The 18,405-nt window shown below is 39.3% G+C and overlaps 1 protein-coding gene across 4 annotated transcripts in view; it reads left to right on the top strand.

Annotated features, from left to right (window-relative positions):
* Positions 1-18,405, top strand: part of Mlh1 (mutL homolog 1) — a 61,789-nt gene that overhangs the window by 15,780 nt on the left and 27,604 nt on the right. For 3 of the 4 annotated variants that reach the window (XM_063260337.1, XM_003473471.5, XM_013156290.3), the window contains exons 5-13: positions 1,087-1,159; positions 2,601-2,692; positions 4,192-4,234; positions 4,345-4,433; positions 6,518-6,630; positions 8,889-8,982; positions 10,553-10,706; positions 14,034-14,410; positions 16,383-16,531. In XM_063260337.1, the coding sequence (XP_063116407.1) occupies positions 1,087-1,159; positions 2,601-2,692; positions 4,192-4,234; positions 4,345-4,433; positions 6,518-6,630; positions 8,889-8,982; positions 10,553-10,706; positions 14,034-14,410; positions 16,383-16,531 (1,184 nt within the window). Of the gene's footprint in view, positions 1-1,086; positions 1,160-2,600; positions 2,693-4,191; positions 4,235-4,344; positions 4,434-5,039; positions 5,062-6,517; positions 6,631-8,888; positions 8,983-10,552; positions 10,707-14,033; positions 14,411-16,382; positions 16,532-18,405 lie in introns of those variants that run through there. The other variant, XM_063260339.1, reaches the window with a different exon arrangement.

Here is an 18,405-nt window from a genome sequence, read left to right as displayed (position 1 = left end):
TACCTTCCATGAATGGCTGCTGGCCAACACTATTTTCAGAGGCTGATGAATGCCCTTGGAACAGAACAAACATGGGGTTCAGAAAATCAAAATTACATTTTTGTTCTTGTTAGTAGTGGCTATTTACCAGCAGAAGACAGGTAGGGATACTTTCCCCACTCCCTGGAAAATTTTAAACTTACAGATTTTTTATAAATCAACTGCTTATGCCTGTTTCCTAGTCTTCATAGGCAGATGTGTAAAGTAATGGAAGTGGGGGCGGAGCATTTTAGAGCCTGTGGCAAAAGTGCTAGGGGAGCCATGGGAATAGATGGACTAATAGGACTGCAGTCATCTCATCAGGAAGACTTGTGAATTGATTTCTTCCAAGGTCTGTTTCTTCAAGGGTTGTGTTATGCCCCACCTGGGAGCCCTAGTGGCTTCTCCTACGACAGGATGAAATGCAGGGTTTTCATATTGGGAACCAGTGCCCTCATGCCACCCTCCAACCTATTCTCCACACATTCCCAGCTACCATATAGTTGAAAGCTTTTGTGGTTATGTGGGTATGTTTTTCCTTTCTTAGATGGTCTTTCCTGCTATCTCCAGCTGAAACTATAGCTGCTTAATGCCCAAATTAATTATTCTCTCTTCTGCAATATTTTTGCCTAACTTCATTTCCACCCCACATTGAATGGTTCCTTCCCTAGATCACTTAGTACATTATTCCATTATTGTGGTAAAACTCTTATCGCCTTGTAGATCTTAGGCCCTTTTTTAAAATATTTACTACCAGGGCTATCAAAAGCCTAGTACCTGGTAGCTTTTCAATAAATGATTGCATAATGTATTTTCATGTTATCTTGGGCAGTTGTACAACTGTTGTGTAATAGCTCAGAACTCAGCAACTAAAAAATAAGATTTGGTACAAGATCTTTTTAACAATTCAGTTAAAATGATTATGGAAAGGAAAATAAAATGGTAATTAAGACAGTGTACAGCATGGCTATGTTTAATCTATTAATATAATAATATTCTTTGTTTACCCTTTGAATAAATATCTCTATTTCTATTAGATGTTAATAATCTCATGTACTTTCTGATCAGAGCAAGTTACTCAGATGGAAAGCTGAAAGCTCCTCCTAAGCCATGTGCAGGCAATCAGGGGACCCAAATCACGGTAAGGATGGTACATAGGAATGTGAATTGGTAGAAAAGAGCTTTGTATAAAGATTGAAATAAAAAATAAAATTGGCTGTGAAGTTTTGAAGTAATAATAAAATTAATTCTTTTTAGTTAATAGAAGCCCAAGGATGTCATCCTATAAGTAAAGCAAAACGAAACAAAGGGTTTTGTAGTGTGATAGCCTGTCCCTTATCTTTTGTAAGGGCCTGGGAGATTATTTATCAGGATGGCAGGAATCAGGGCCAGAGTAGAACATTCAGGCCAACTGCAGAAGACACAGGTTGGAGTCTGTACCTGCTCAGTCGATGTTCGTGTGTCTGGGGGCAGATCACTTAATATCTCTGACCCTACATTTTCCCCTCTATCAAATCAACAAAGAATACCTGCCTCAAAGTGTACTTTGTGGATCATTTGACAGTTTCATTAGTTGGGAAGAAGTCCAATATGCTCTCATTTCTATAGCATTTCAGTCCCTCTGTCGTGATCCTGTGTACCCCACTGTCATATTATACCTCCTGCCCCTCCACCCTTAATCCCATCTAGAGCACATCTCCTTAAGGCCAGTGTAACCTTTCTAGTTCCTGCGTGCAATGAAGCATGCAGGAGGCAGAAATGAATATGTGCTTTGCCATGCCTTACCAGGAGCCTTACCAGGGTGACCACAGTGTCACTTCAAGGAACTCCAAATAATCTCAGAAATTTTATGATTTCCTTAATTTGAAAAATATCTTTGAATACCATGTGTACTCATAATTGTTTATAAATTCATACACACCTCACTAAATTATGTGCTCTTCTGAACAAGACTCAGCTTTAAAGTTTGTCTTCACAGATAGCATGGTGCCCCTGTGTCTCGCCCACACTCCGGATATTACTGTTACCTTTTTGAAGCGGGGAGTGGTGTCCTTGGAGTGGCTAAGATCTGGAGGATGGCATGTAAGGCCCTTGTTTACTTGCACAGCATTGATAGCAAGCTTTGAGCACTGTCCCTCAGTGACACAGGCCTTGCAAACTACTGTATAAACAGCAGTTCACAGCCACTATTGGGCAGTAGTCTTGAAGGGCCTCCTCCTCTGTAGTGACACCTGTGCTATTGCTCAGGCCCTCTTAAATAAACTTGCTTTGGTACTCATAAAAAAATGATAAAATGAAATTTGTATATTTTCAGCACAAAACAAAGAGCCTGACATAGAGGTAATGCCTGGTACATATTTGAGAAGCTAATGAATCTGTGTGTGAGGCAGGAAAAATATCCTTTAATTCCTTTTCCAGTGTTGCCCCAGCCCTTTCCCTTTTCCTTAGTCAGTGCTTAGACTTGTGCTGTTGGTAAAATATCTTTAAATTTACTATTTTATGTCCCAGCTTTTCGTGGACAACTTGAGTCTTTCTTTCTGTGCAGTTATATGAATTTACAAGAAAATTAATCTTCTGTTCAGGTGGAGGACCTTTTTTATAACATAACCACAAGAAGAAAAGCTTTAAAAAATCCAAGTGAAGAGTATGGGAAAATTTTGGAAGTTGTTGGCAGGTACAGTTCAAAATCTGGCAGTGCTTTTCTGTGATTTGTCATCAAAGTAATGTGTTCTGGTGCTTATAAGTTAAGAACAGTTGCCGACGCAAATGGCAAACAGCAGAACTAGCCTATATATTATTCTAGTCAGGGTCTAATCGTTGCTTCTGAGCTTTTTATTGTCTCTTCCAGAAACAGCAGCTGGTCTTTGTGTCAGTGAGCATTCTTTGGCACAACCAAAACAAAATGATCTTAGCTCTTTGAGTTGAAATTGATTACAAGGTCAGGAGTTTGCAAGTGAAAGGAAGTATAGACAGTTGCTCCTTTAATAGGATAAAAACCAGGGTGATCTCAGCAATTTAACACTGTTGCCTAGCTCCAGTTATTTGCATTCTTTTCGTGACCCTGCTTTTGAATGTTGCCTGGAGGGTACATCTACTTTGCATAGTTTATGTCATATGATCCTGTGCCCTTGCCTAACAAGTGAAGACTTCTTGATTGGCAGTTTTACCTGGAATGCATCAGGTGGAATGGGATTAAAGTAGTTTCCCAGAGGAAGCTTACAGCCTGTTAATACAAAAAAGATAGGGAATTCAAGGCAGATGAAAACAGTGTTCTACCCATGGTTGACTTAATTCGCTACTACAATCGACTCCATCATGGGCTGTCTAAACTCATATGTCCTTGAGATATAGTAGAAATATGTTAACTTTTTTTATTTCTTCAGAAATCTAAAATGACTCAAACATTTGCTCATAATAAAATGACACATACTTCTCCATCAAATTTCTTTTATTTTTCCCTGTAAATGTATAAACCAGTGTCAGCTCCTGAAATTGAGATGTGATTACAAAATACAAAATACAAAATGAATGTTTAAATACTTAAAAATGTATTATGATAAAAGACATGTTGCTTTTTATCCATGGCAATTGTCTTTTACTCTAATTTTTAAAAATTTAAACATTTACCATTTATTTTGATCACTCCTTGTAGAGGAGTCCTGTTTTGGTTCTAGGTATGGTAAAATAAAATACTCTTACTTCATTAATGCTTTTGTTGGGCATAATCTTTCATTTATTGGGGACCATAGAGCAGTAGTAATTGTAAGATATTGGCACAAGACTTAAAGGCAAAGAAGAACCTGGCCTTGAGGTCTCTGAAAGAGAACAAAATGGGCACGTTTGTTACAATGTCAAGATGTCCTAGCAGCAGCCCACCCCTTTTGGAATACTGAAAATAAAACTTCAGGAAAAGAGATCATGCTGAGATTTCTTGAGTCCAGTCAGTAACCCATTACAATTGTTTGAGTCACATTTAGCTTTGCTATCTCTGTAAATAGTCTCTACTAGTTTATTTTCCAGAGGATAAGATAGTGTGTACTAAGATATTTTTGTTTATACATAGCTCTGCTTACATTGCTTAGCCCTACCAGTTTACTTAACTAAAAGGAGGCTCTGCCATCTCTTGTCATTTTGGTAGTCTTTGCTTATCATTCATTTTGTTTTTCTTTCTAGGTATTCAGTACATAACTCAGGCATTAGTTTCTCAGTTAAGAAAGTAAGTTCTTGGTTTTTAGGGGATGGTTTGGAATTGGAAAAGAAAGGAGATTTTTAATAATTTCACTGTCACAACTGTAAGCAGAAAGTCACTATATCTTCTTTTACCAGCAAGGTGAGACGGTTGCTGACATCAGAACATTATCCGGTGCCACAGTTGTAGACAATATTCGCTCCATCTTTGGAAATGCTGTTAGTCGGTATGTTGATATCCTACATATAAACAATAGTTTGCATTCATTATCCTGTTAATATCTAACTGCTGTATTGTGGAATCTGTCAGGATAGCACCGGCTTTAAAAGTTTTAATCAAACATGCAGACTCATTTTCATGAAGTCATTAATTCATGCAATCAACATTTCTGGGTACATGTTGTCTGTTAGACGCTATGGTTGTAAATAAGCATATTTTCTCTAGGTGTGTGTCTTCAAAATATTTATAACATAAAATTCTATCATCTTCCAAAACTTCTACTTTTCCTCTTACTTCCACTGTCATCACTTTAGGATTTCATTTATCATTCAGCTTTACTAATTGCCTGTCATATTCCAGGCTTTGTGCTAGAAGTCAGAGATATAAAGGCAAATTATTTTTGGCCCTCAAAGATTAGATTTGCAAGTGTCACCAAGGCTTCATTATCATGGAAAGCCTAAAAGAGAAACTTATCAGTACATAGATTCCTCTTGGTGCTCCCTTCTGCCTGTAAACACCATCACTTCTATCCGATTCCCAGCTGCACATCAGGACTTAAACAGAGCCCAAAGTTGACTGTGTCATAATGTGAAGGGAAGAATACTGAGACCCTCCATATGCCAAGGACGAATGAGGTACTGTGCATACACAGATGAATAGAGTATGACGCAGCCCCTAACTTTGTTTACCACAAAAATCTTTGAAAGCAGTTGTCATCGCAATACCAGATTTTTAGTTCAAAGAACAAATTATTCATTATTGAGCCAAACCAAGTTCCCAACTAGGGAACAACCAATTTACTTTTAATTACTGTCTCTCATTAAGTGTAAATAAATGAATTTTTTAAAGCTGTATTTCCAGAATGAAGGAAGAATTATATTCTGTAGTGTAACATTTAAGGGCTTGACCAAATTTCTACGATTCAAAACTAGGAAAATTCCTAGACTCTCAGAGATTAGGAATCCCTGAAAGCAACATTTTCTAAACCAGGTTTCCAGAACACTGACTTCTTGAGACATTTCAGGGATTTATTGGCTTACTGTGTTTGTGGAACACTGCAAGCTATACTGTCTATCCAGACCCTCAGAGGTCACATTACTGCAGATAAAGCTCCCACCATCCGTCCAGCCAGCCCTTAGTGAGTGCAGCTGTTTGCCAGGTTTTGTGTAAGTAAAACAGAATCATTCTTGTCCTCAGAGGATTCTCTAGTTGGAAAGTCAAATGAGATGATTTACTATTCATTAGCAATTGTGCTTACAGCTTCAAAGGAAAACTATTGGGCCTGATGGGAGGATCACTAGAGTATTGGTGGCAAATCTGTGGTCTTGTGTGCTCCAGTGGTCTGTTTGTACTACTGAAAATTTTAAAAGGTTCGCCATTACCTCTCTCGAGTAAGAGAGAGGGATCATCAGAGAAGTCTTTTTGAAGAAATAATTTTTTTTCTTTTTTGTTTTTTTTGGTTACTGGGGATTATATTCACAACCTCATGCTTGCCAGGCAGGTGCTGTGCCACTGAGCTATATCCCCAGCACTGAAGAAATAATTCTTGAGATATGAAGGATAAATAGGAAATCACTGCTTATCAGTTGGTTAGAAGTAGAGCTCTCTAGGCAGAGGAACCAGCCCTTGAGAAAGCCATCAGTCTGAAATAAGTATGATTTGTCTGACCAGTTTTTTACCTTCCTCTCCCCAATAAACATTCTGGACAACCCCCTTTTGGTGCTATTCATTATAGTAAGGAATTCAGCCGAGGTGAGTTTTTCTTGAAATCACGTGTTTGGGAGGTAGGCACTAAGATACATAAAATTTTCCGCAAAATAAAGTCCCAGAGCTCGTCATATTCCAGCAGTGCAGTAGTGCCTGGTGCAGAGCGTGAGTACTTGAAAACACTGACTGGTGGGTACATGGGTAAATTGCTGGGTGGATAGACAGTTGGATAGATAGATGGGCCGGTCTAGAGGAACTCAGCCAAGTCTCTGAGGTCTTCATTTGATAAAGTTTATGGGAAAGAACCCTGCATTTTCTAATGTTTTGCAATGTTTGAGTTTTCTAAGTCTCAGAAAGGTTCACGGTTACTGTCTTTTTAACTAGAGAATTGATAGAAGTTGGATGTGAGGATAAAACCCTGGCTTTCAAAATGAATGGCTACATATCTAATGCAAACTACTCGGTGAAGAAGTGCATTTTCTTACTCTTCATCAACCGTAAGTGAAAAAGAACTAAACGGGAGTGTAATCACAGAGAATTTTAAGGAACCCTGGAATTTCATGCCGAAGTGTAGTTTGATTAGGCAGAATCTCTAATCTTTGTCCTGTGAACCAGTGCACCTTTCTTATCTGCTGGAATGAAGAGACTTAAGTACTTTTTAAGCAGAGCTTTCCTAGCACAGCAAAACAGAGAGAATGGCCTTTGGGTAAAGACATTGTCATTCAAGGAAAAATTGAATGCCAACATCCTTAAAATTTGCCTTTCCTTCCCCTTCACTTTTTTTTTTTTAAACTAAATTTGAATTTAATTCAGGGTCTACAGTGAAATACATCCCCACAGCTCCAGCTCTTTTTGAATAATTTTTATTTTGCACAGGGGCTTATAAATTACTAAATTGCCTAGGCTGGCCTCAAACTTGTCATCCTTCTGCCTCAGCTTGCCCAGAATGCTGGAATTGTAGGCATGCACCACCATACCTAGCTAAGATTTTTCTTTATAGAGAATGAAATTTATGACCTGAAGAACAGTTTCAGGGAGGCAGTTAATTAAATGAGTTTATATTTTTCTCATATTTGTTTCCAGTACATATCTCCCTGCTGACATACCATTTGTCTGATCTTACTAAGTGCATTTTATTTTGCATTTGTCTTTAGAACTTAATTATATATGTGTAGGGTTTTGATAGTGAGAGTAGCAACAAATAATTCTACATAAAATTTGCCTTAATTTTCCATTTACCATACAGAAGTAAGATGTATCTCTCCATATCTTCAGTTTTCATGCTTATTTTTTTTTAATCTCACAGTATCTTTATCTTTCTTGTTTTAAAGGATGTCATAATAACTTTTGATTTGTTTCCCTTTCCCAGTTTTAGCAGTTAATCAGTCATAAATATTTAGTTATGCATATTTTGTAGCATTTACTCAAAACAATACAGGAAGAATGAAGAGAGAATCATCTTATAGAGAGATTCTGTGAAATCCTTTATATTAGCAGAGTTTTTTTCCTGCTATATTAGAAGGGCTTCAACCTGATACATACATAGCAAAACTTGTTACATAGACTGCTCAGAAAATGTTTTACATTAGTTTTTCCTAACCAGGAAGAATAATAGCTTTACAACAAATTTTGGGAACAAAGTAGGCAAGTGAAAAATCAGTTTAATGCCATCTGACTATCCTGTAGCTGTTTTTGTGGGGGCTGCTTATACCAGCCTTTGTATTAACATTGGCTTATCTGTTCACAGTGTCAAGTTTCTAGTCACGAAGAGAGGCCAGATTGTTATGCATACCTGCCCATTAGCTACCTACTCACTGCAACCTGGGTTGCAGAGACAAGGAATATTCCTTTATCCTGCTCAAGCTCAGAGGTCTCAGCAGAGTGGCTCTGTCCTTTTGTCAGTGCCCACACGGGCTTCAGGCCTGTGTGGTTTGCACATGTTACAAGTACACATATATTACTGAAGGGGCTGTGAAAGTAGTGAGCACTGAGAATGATAGTCTCCTCATCAGTAAGATCACAGCCACTCTCAATGTTGAAAGTACAAGGATGTGATACATCCTTGGTTAACAATTGTACAGGAGACAACAGATGATCAGCCAGTCATCTAAAATCTGTCTAGAGCCAAAAGAGAACTGTTTTCTGAAAATAAATCTTCCTCTGCTTTTAGTCTTACTTCTCCCAGTCTTTATTGTTTCCTACCCTTTCAAACCTGAATCGGATGCTAAATTTCCTTAAATACACATTCAGTCCCTTGCACTGCCTGAAATTTAAGGAAAACTCACTCTCCCTCTTCTGGCCCAGCGTGAATACCCCACTGGTGGAACTCTCTGAGCAGAGTTATCTGTGCTCTCATCGCACCATTTAGCACACACATCTCTGTAGCAGTGGTTACCATTTGAGTTTGGCAGCATAGAGTCTCCCAGCACTTGGCTCGTGTGATAAATAACTGACATGTCTTTACCAAATGAAAAATCTGAGACTGCAGTGTAGCCTGAGGGAGGGGAAAGCTAAGAGAGGCAGAATTTATTACCCTTTTGTCTTTTCTGCTACTTGATGAAAGGGGCACTTTGAACACCATAGTGAGATGCTAGAAAGTGGTAATACTTAAAGGGACCTTTGTTTATGAGCGTCTGCTATGTGCATCACTCTGGAGGCACTCTTCTTGCAGCAATTTAGTGGCTTCATAAGGTCGTACTTATGACCTCACCCCTAAGGACAGTTTTTATCTGTTTACTTTCTTTTCATGTTTTAGATCGTCTGGTAGAATCAACCTCATTGAGAAAAGCCATAGAAATGGTGTATGCAGCATATTTGCCCAAAAACACACACCCGTTCCTATACCTCAGGTAATGTAGCATCAGTCTCCTTACCCAAGTCTTAAAAGAATGGAAATTCTGCCTTGATCTCCTCTGAAAAAGAAGGGCTTGCTAGTAGCTGAGTACCAAAATTAGTGAATCATATATTACCAAAGGGATGTTCTGTTCCTGTTGACAGGTAAAAAGCAGTTGTTTTGTCATTTATTCACTAACTTAGCAGAACCTCAAAAGGAGCCTTTGCTGTGTTGGTGACAAGGAAGTGAATAATGTGTCTAACCCTTGCAGGAAGGGATGGACAACTTGTACACGGAGTAGACACGTGCACAGGAAGCTCTGAGCAGTCCTTCTACTGGGTCTGTCTGAGAACTGAAACAGCTACAGTTTCCCTTTGATGAGTGAAACTTTTGCTTTATGGAGATTCTTTACATAGCGTAACTATTTTTGATTGACGAGGGTTCACTTAAATAATTTAACAATCAAATTAGCACTTGCAGGAGAGGAGTAAAATATAGTTAAAAGAAGATTTTAGTTTAAATGGAGATTTGTTAACTCCCACGTGCATTCCTTTACTAGATCGAGTTAACACCTTGTTTCATCTCCATATTTTCAGGGTCTAAATAGAAGACACAAACCACATAAGATTTGAAAAAAAAATTAATGAAAGAACTACCAATGGGATTAGAGTAAAAGGAGATTTGGATGGTAAATGATAGGGTATACAAGTATAGGGAACAGCCATTACCCCTATGGCTAAGATAAAGTCCCTCTGTCCCCTCCCCCAGCCCCTTCTGGGCTGAAATGAATGTTGTTGAAGAGGATGTAGCTGTAGGTCACTGCATGGAGGAGAAGTCAATAAGTTAATTCCCAGGTACTGCTCTGAGGGGTTTCTGTGGAGAACTGCCCACCAGAAAGGATCCTGTGTACCCAAGATTGACACAAAATCCTCTTCTTCCTCTGTTGTCCTTCCATCACGCTGTACTGAAGAAACTTCACATTACAAAACTTCATAAGCAGAATAAGCAATGAAGAATAGATTTGGGTGGAGGGCATAAATTAATAATTGATACAGTCTCAACTATTTATTACATCTTAATAATAGAAAGTTCACTTCCATCTGTTCTTATTTTGATCCTCATAATACTAAAAAGTAAGTAAGGGGCAGATTAATGTTTATCTTGTTTTCACAGATGAGAAAACATCCAAAGAAGTTAAGTAAGTTGCCTGAGTTCACATATAAGAAATTCCACTAGTTCAAGAATGTTATTAATAGCATCATAAAATAAATGTGGCAGGTACATGCAAATTTATTTTTATGAATTTAATCCCCACCATAAGCCTATGAGATAGCTAATGCTGTTATGCTCACCTTACAAATGAGGAAATAAGCAAAGAAAGATGATATAACTTAAAAACTAAGGTTCTTAGGTGTCAGAGTCAGCATTTGAACAGCCACTAAGACTCAAGCTTAAGGTTTTGACCACTGCCACTTGGACTCCAGAAATCATCTTGGCCACAACATATACCATGTTGTGGATCCCCCCACACCCATCCTCCATAACCTCAGGTAATTGTGCTCTCTCGCTCTTTTTTTCCCTGCCAGTTTAGAAATCAGCCCTCAGAATGTGGATGTCAATGTGCACCCTACAAAACATGAGGTTCACTTTCTACATGAGGAGAGCATCTTGGAGCGGGTGCAGCAGCACATTGAGAGCAAGCTCTTGGGTGCCAACTCTTCCAGGATGTACTTCACTCAGGTAGGGCGTATCTCCCAGTTGGCTCTGTGGTACCTTTGCCACTTTGAAATATGGCTTGTTAGAGGTGAGAGTCCAGAGTCTTGCCTTGTGCTTTACAGCTTTCTTTGTAAATATTATTTTGATAGTTTTTTCAGCAACATTTACTTCTTTGAGCCTAATTGTGAAAGTATCATTGTCCTGGACTCTGCATAAGGCCTGAGTCATCTTCCTTACTCCCTCCATCTGGGACCTTGCTTGCTTCTTAGGAAAACAAGCTATCTGAATACAGAATGGCAGCATTTTTAATGCCTTCATTTTAATAGGAATGTCCAGGAGGAGACCCATCCCACCTACACACAGGGAAGAGTGTAAGGTCCAGGCCCCAGGAGAAGAGCAGAGGCTTCCGTGTCAGACAGACCTGAGTAAACCAGCCCTATCCCTACACTCACCTGGTCTCTGAGTCTCCCTCCATAAATTTGGAACTTATCACCCCATATTTAAGGACAGTTACAAATAGGTGGACAGTAGACCAAAAGTATTTAGTCCAGGACTTAGCACTGTTCATCTTAAGACAACCAAATATTGACATACAGTGAATATAAACTAAACACAACAACTGTACCTCTGCTAACAATAGAATTCAGCAGTAATAACATAGTTAACTACAGATTAGTAAAGTTTAGTAGTTATACTGTAAGGATAGAGGGGGTAAGGAATGTGAGACTGAAGTAAAATTTGAAAAATAGTGGAAGATGAAAAGGAGGAGAGAAAAGTGAAGTACCAGGTTGTATTAAACTATAAGAGGAAATTAATAGACTTAAAGTAAAAAAGAAAAAAAAAAAAAAAGAACCAAATAAAGAAAAATTGAAAAAACCCAGTGAAGAAAAAGAAAATGACTCTCTTTCCTTTTTTCGAGTAGTAAGGAAGGCACACAAAATCACTCAGTGAGGCTGCTGCTGCAGATCTGTGAAGTGGGACTGAAGAAGCAGATGGGGGGTGGTGAGTGGTAAAACCCTGTGTCTACAGCAGAACGTGCAGTAGGAATAATAATCCTAGGCCCATAAGACAGAGTGTTTGGGTCAGAACACCCTTTCGTATATACATGGTCCTTATCCCTCCACTCTTATATTTCAATTATGAACTATTCCAAAAGAAAGTATGTTTAGCATCCCCTCTTGACTTTTTCTGTTAGCTTTCTGTCACTATGACAAAATACTTAAGAGAAACAATTTAAAAACAGGAAAGGTCTGTTTTGACTGACAGTTTCAGAGTTTTCTGTCTTTGGTCACTTGGCTCCATCTCTGTGCAGTAATGCAGAACTTCATGGCTGGGAACCAAAGAAAATCCATCAATTTTATAAATCCATCAATCAATAAATCCATTAGTGAGTTGAGATCCCTCATGACCCAGTCACTTTCCAAAGGCCTGACCTCTCAACACTGCTGCTTTGGAGACCAAGTCTTCAACACATGAGCATTTCAGATCCAAACTATAACAGTATGCCACCTCCTAAGAGAAAGCTTAAAGTAAGATTTCACTTCCATCACTGTGGTCTTCAGAGTTTAATGGATTTTCTTGGGTTAGGAAAACTGGGGAGTTAATTTTTTTTTTTTTTGCCCCAGGCAGTGTCTTTCACATCCCTGTGAAGTTTGGAAGTTGTAGCCTGAGGGTAGGGAGTAGGAAAAAAACCCTTGGCAAGGATTCTTGATAGGTGATGCTCTTTTCTTCCTATCACATTCCAGCGGGAAGTGCATAATGACCTGTTACGTCATTTTGGGATGTGATTCATCACTGGCAACATGCTGATTCCATCATTAAGTTGCCCATCAACATCTAAGCTAATGGTTTTACCAGTCATTACCAGTAACTGAATCAGTTTTCAGTAGATTGCAAATTTATAGCTTTCGCATTTTTTTCTGTATTGATGATCATTCTTCTGTATAGAACTCTATTTCATGTGTTAGAGCTGTTTATTGTGATATATAGTTCCCAATAGACAAATGCTGAATTTTTTTCTTTTTTATTTGCCAGTTTTCAAAGGTCTGAGTTGATGTCCTAGCAATTTACAAAGTATTTATTGATTTTTCCCTCTCCCTACTTTTCTCTCCTCCCTTTTTCTGTTTCTCAGTATTTTTTTTTTAACCTATTAACAAAGCAGACTACTTTATTCCTTCTGATTATTTTTCATATTGTTGTTTGATGTGGTTGGGATTCATAATGTTTCCCAAAAAGCTCCTTGTGTTGAAGGCTTAGTTGCTGGCTGGCTTTTGGGAAAGGATTGAATCATGAAGAACTCCTAACTATCCACTGATAAGATCATGACCAGATAATATTCTGGGAGGCGATGGACACAGGAAGTGGACCATTGTTGAAGGGAGTGGACTGATAGAGGCTTAGTTCCTCTCTTTCTCTCCAATTCCTGTCACTGTGAAGTAAGCAGCTCTATTCTACTGTGGCCTTTTGTTATACCATTCTGCCTTGGCTAAGCGCACAGCAATGAAACCAAACACATATGGACTCCAAGCTCGAAACTGTGAGCCAAAATAAACCTCTTTCTTCTTTAAAGTATTTATCTCAGAGATTTTGTCACAGTGAAAAAAGGTGACTAACACAGTGCTCACGTGTCCATCCTTGTCCATTGGAAGCTCATTTCCATTGGCACCTTCATCTTTCAAGCCAATTGTACTATTTTTTTTATAATTCCTGTGCTTCTGATAGGATTTACTTTTCTATCCCGTGCTCTGGGTTGGCTGGTTCTCCAAATTGCTCCGGGGGGGACTGATGGCTACAGTCTGGAATCTGGGGTCATTACTGCTTTTGGGTGATTACTCCAGTTGACAGAGTTTGAACATGTATATTTAAAATGTAGACAGCAGAATGGTAGTTGTCCAGGATGGGTAGAAAGAAAATTGGAGGTTATTATTCGATAAATACCGAGCTTAACTTTTGGAGAATGAAAAAGTTCTGAAGAAATATAATGGGCATAATTGAATATACTAAATGCCATTGAACTCTAGCTTTAAATTAGCTAAAATGGTAACATTTATGTTACATGTATTTTACTATAATAGAAAAATAAAACCCCCTCATAGCAAAAGAAATAGACAAAAGTATGGAGACTTTACTTGGACATTTACATTTTAAACTTTTTAAGATTAGGACTTTGCTTAGTGAATTTAATACTTACAAAGCTTTTATTTGCTGTTCCTTCAAATTTTGGTCTAAATTGCTTCCATAATAATTCTGTAATGATGATTATGTACAGTTCTTTGTCTAGTACAGCTCCATTTTGGGCCCTGGACTTCTATCCTTCACATTCTGAGTCTTGCCATTGTCTTTTTGATACAGACTTTGCTACCAGGACTTGCTAGTTCCTCTGGGGAGGTAGTTAAATCTACACCAGGTATGACCTCCTCATCTGCTTCTGGAAACGGTGACAAGGTCTATGCTTACCAGATGGTTCGTACAGATTCTCGAGATCAGAAGCTTGATGCCTTTCTGCAGCCCATGAGCAAGGCCCTGCCCAGTCAGCCCCAGGCCCATGACCCAGGGGCTAAGGTACATGGTTCTAGTTGCAGTGCTGGGCAGCAGGATGAGGAGATGCTTCAAATCCCAGCCCCTGAGGTGGCAGCCACCAAGAGTCAGAACGTGGAAGGAGATACAAACAAGGGTGCTTTTGAAACTACAGAAAAGAGAGCACCTGCTTCCAGCCCAGGCAATCCCAGGTATGCCCTTTTGGGGAGGGTGCAGCTTTCCTTCCTTATGCTGGAGTTAAAACTCTCCTCACTGGCTTTTCATGAACCGCTTGCATCTTCTGTTGCTTGACTTACCTTCTGCCTCCACTGGGATAGTGCTGTGGCCCTGTCCACTGTCTGCTTTTGACCATGGCTTGAAAGCTACCACCACAGCATCCTCTGAAATAACCTTCAATGTCTTAGGTTCTAAATATTAGTTTAAAATACATCAGAAAAACAGCTGAAGATGTATCCTTTGTTTTTAGTGAAACATTTGAGAAAATCTCAATCCTACAAGTGGCTAGCGGGAGAAGCTTAAAATAGATCTTTCATTCTCCCAAAGCTGTTATCACCCCTTTCAAAAGAAGCGTACTTTGTGAATCTAGTGAATAAAGCCCCTCGAATTGAGCTAGTGATGAAAGAAAAGGAGCAGCGAGCAGCACTGATGAGAGTGAAGACTCACTTAGTTTTGAACATTTCCAGCGGAAGCTCTGCGGGTTCTCTAAGGACATTAACTTGCTGGTTCTGATTTAATGTGTACACCTGCGAACTTGGAGCTCAAGGTGAAATTATTTGCGTAAGGGTATGTGTGTGCTTAGTGACTGATCACCAGAAGTACTTGCACTAAGTGGCCATTGGAACTTGGATGGTTTTCTTCAACTGGCTCATGTTTGAGTCATCCTAGCAAGACAGATTCTAAGAGTTTTTCCCAGAGAATAATAAAATGTGTTGGTGTTTTTTTGAGCAACTGTTGTATGTCAGATATATACCATATCTCATTGAAGGCTCTTAAAAACTTGGAAAAGAAGCATTTCATTTGTTTATCCCTTGGGGAATAAAGTGATTTTTTTTTTTTTTTTTAACCACACCACAGTCTAAGATAGATAGACAGATTTTTTTTTTTTTTTTTTTTTTTAACAAGGTCTTTGTATGTAGTACAGGCTGGCCTTGAGCTCATACTGTGGCCTAGGGCGGTCTTAAACTCACAGTGATCCTCCTGCCTCAGCTCCCAAATGTTGGGATTATAGGTGTGCATCACCATACCTGGCTTTGAAGAACTTTTTTTAAAGCAGAGGTCAGCTCACCTCACTCCTGCTGGAACCTTCCAGTAGCCTCCCCTTCAGCATTAGAGGTAATGTACGTCCCTGGGCCTGCCTTCCCTCTGGACTGGGAATTTGCTCCCTCTTCACGGCGCTCCAGTCCTGTGGCTCTTATGGCTGATCTGAACTTACCCTCTGGTTGCCCTTGCTGTTCCTCCACCTTTGGAAGGCTCTGGCTTTCTGTAACTCAGGATTCAAGGGTCACCCTTGCCAGAGGTCTTCTTTGTCCATTTATGATCACTTTCTCCTCTCACTGCCCCATCTTTTTTTTTTTTTAAACTGGCAATCAAATTCATGGCTTCACAGTTGCCAGGCAGGCACTGAGCTATATCCCCGGCCCTATCATCTATTAATTATTTTATTATCTTAACACCAATCACTACTAAAAACTATCCTTTTTTCTCCTGTTTCTTTTTAATTTTTTTTTTTTGTCTTTTTTTTTTTTCGTTTTTATCGGTACCAGCCCCTCTCCTGTTTCTTTTTTCACCCTTCCATTACAAAATAAGCATCATGAGGGCAGGCAGCTTTTTTATCACTGTACGTAGTTGGTACCTCAGAGAGCTGATCGATTGGCAGATGAAAGAATGGAGGGAAGAAGGAAGCGGGGATGAAAATCAGTTCACTTGCTTAAGGCCCTGCAACTCTATGGGCCAAATCAGACTCCACAACTTGGTTATGCACAGCCATGTGGCCAGCTGCTGGAATCTGAGGTTAGTCAGATAAGCAGCATGCTGGAGGATAGATACCCTCCTGGCCTGCTACCAGTGTGAGCTGTAGCTGTGTAGGAACTGCCACCAAACTTGGCTGAGGTAAAAAATTAAAAGGGAGGATAATAATCTGCTGGTTTCTTTCCTTCATTGCAGAAAGAGACATCGGGAAGATTCTGATGTGGAAATGATAGAAAGTGGTTCCCAGAAGGAAATGACAGCAGCCTGTATCCCTCGGAGAAGGATCATTAACCTTACAAGTGTCCTGAGTCTCCAGGAAGAAATCAGTGAGCGGGGACATGAGAGTACGTAAGTGCTAAGGTGTGCCTAAAGCTCTGAGGGCCTGAACTACTGGCGTTAAAGGTTTTGGAGCTGCAGAAAGCGTTCATGTTCTCAGGGCGACCACCACAGTGTGCTAGGCCAGCCTCTCTTCCCATAGTATCAGCAGCTTAAAACAATTGCAAGAAGAAGAGAAGGGAGGAAACATTTTGTTTTAATTAGAATTAATTGGCATTCTTATTGGAGTCAGAGTAAGGCAGCCATGTCAGTGATTTCCAGTTTGTTTTAGCATTTTAATGATCAGCACTCTTCACCTGTGGACTGAATGGGCTGCTTTGCTGCTGAAAGTTCACAGGCTTTCCCGTTCCTGCCACCACCACTTCTACTGTATGATCTTACTCTTGTGACTGAACTTTTCTGTGCTTCAGTTTTTCCTCATCTATAAAATGAGATTAATTTTATTCTGGAAGACCATTAAAGATCAAATATAAATAAAACACTAGTTACAGAATATAGAATCAGAATATAGAATGTAGATGATTTTTATCCTAAGACAAAATAACTTTTTGGGCTACTTGATGACAGTTCTGCACTGAGTCTACATGATTTAGCTATGACCTCCCAGTTATATCTGTTATAACATACCTATTTTTCTTCCTTCCTTCCTTCTTTTTAAAAATTTTTTTATCCTTTTGAGACAGGGTCTTTCTTTGTACTGCAGGCTGGCCTCCAACTTATGGCCCTCTTTCTTCCTCAGCCTCCCAGGTGCTGAGGATATACTCATATGCAGTCACATCCAACCTGCATTTCTTGATTGAAATAGATTTCAACAATAAATTATAAACTGTGTCTTAAAATACAATTGTCTGGATTCATTATGAAAAGGGAGCAGAAGGAGTAGTGAGGGAACAATACCTTCCTCACTAATCCTTAACTTTTGAAACAGCTGCTCTGACTCAGTGGCCTCGTAAGTGTTATTTCTGTCTCAGTCTCCACTTGCTGGAAAAGCCTCATTCTGTCTTTCCTTGTTCATTGTCTTCTCTTATCACTCTAGGAAAAAGACATATAAAGGGTTTCTCTTTACATTTGAGCAGGGTAAAAACTTCTGTGACTGAGTTTTTGCCAGTTTAAGAAATAGATACCAGTTGGCTTCTGATTATTTCCATAAAGACTTGTTATATTAGCTCTCTTTCTCCAGTATTAAGTTTCAAATTGGGAGTATTGGAAGCACTTTTAAATTTAAATAATATAAGAAAAGTGAGCTATTCCTTGGGGTTTTGTTGTTTTTGTTTTTTGTTTTTATTCCTTGGCTTTTTAGCAGTCCCCTTCACAGTAGTTTTCTACACACACACATTCACACATATATATACCAAGCGCTATCGGGTTTAGGGCCTTGCTAAAACTAAAATGATTACATGTTGTCTCATTTCTTTCTCTTAGTCTTGTGAGAGAGAGAGAGTACGTGCTGTTTTCTTCTGTTTAGATGAGGAAATGGAATGCGAAGAGATAGATTATCTGAACCATCCAAACCATCCAAAAGTGACCCAGAGCCAGGCACTGTGGTATAACACCTGTAGTCAGGAGGCCGAGATAGAAGGATCTCTCAAGTCTAGGAGTTTGAGGCCAACAAAACCGTGTGTGTGTGTGTGTGTGTGTGTGTGTGTGTGTGTGTGTACACACGCGTTTGGTTGTCACTGGCAATAGACTTCACATAGAAAATGTCACCCAGTATTTAAGTGCAAAATCAGATCACTGGCCTATGCAGGACAAGCATATCATGTGATTCTGATCCCTCCAGCCAGAGTGCTTCTACCATGCACATAGTCATGAGGGAACCAGAGGACTGGGTCCTTCCTTCAGTTTGGCTTTACTTACTCTTCTGAGAGCAACATGCGGAGAC

The sequence above is a fragment of the Cavia porcellus genome, unplaced genomic scaffold (genome assembly GCF_034190915.1).
Source record: "Cavia porcellus strain 051 isolate PalLab524CR breed Dunkin Hartley unplaced genomic scaffold, mCavPor4.1 scaffold_13, whole genome shotgun sequence".
NCBI classification, from domain to species: Eukaryota; Metazoa; Chordata; class Mammalia; order Rodentia; family Caviidae; genus Cavia; species Cavia porcellus.
This window is presented reverse-complemented; position numbering and strand designations above follow the sequence as displayed.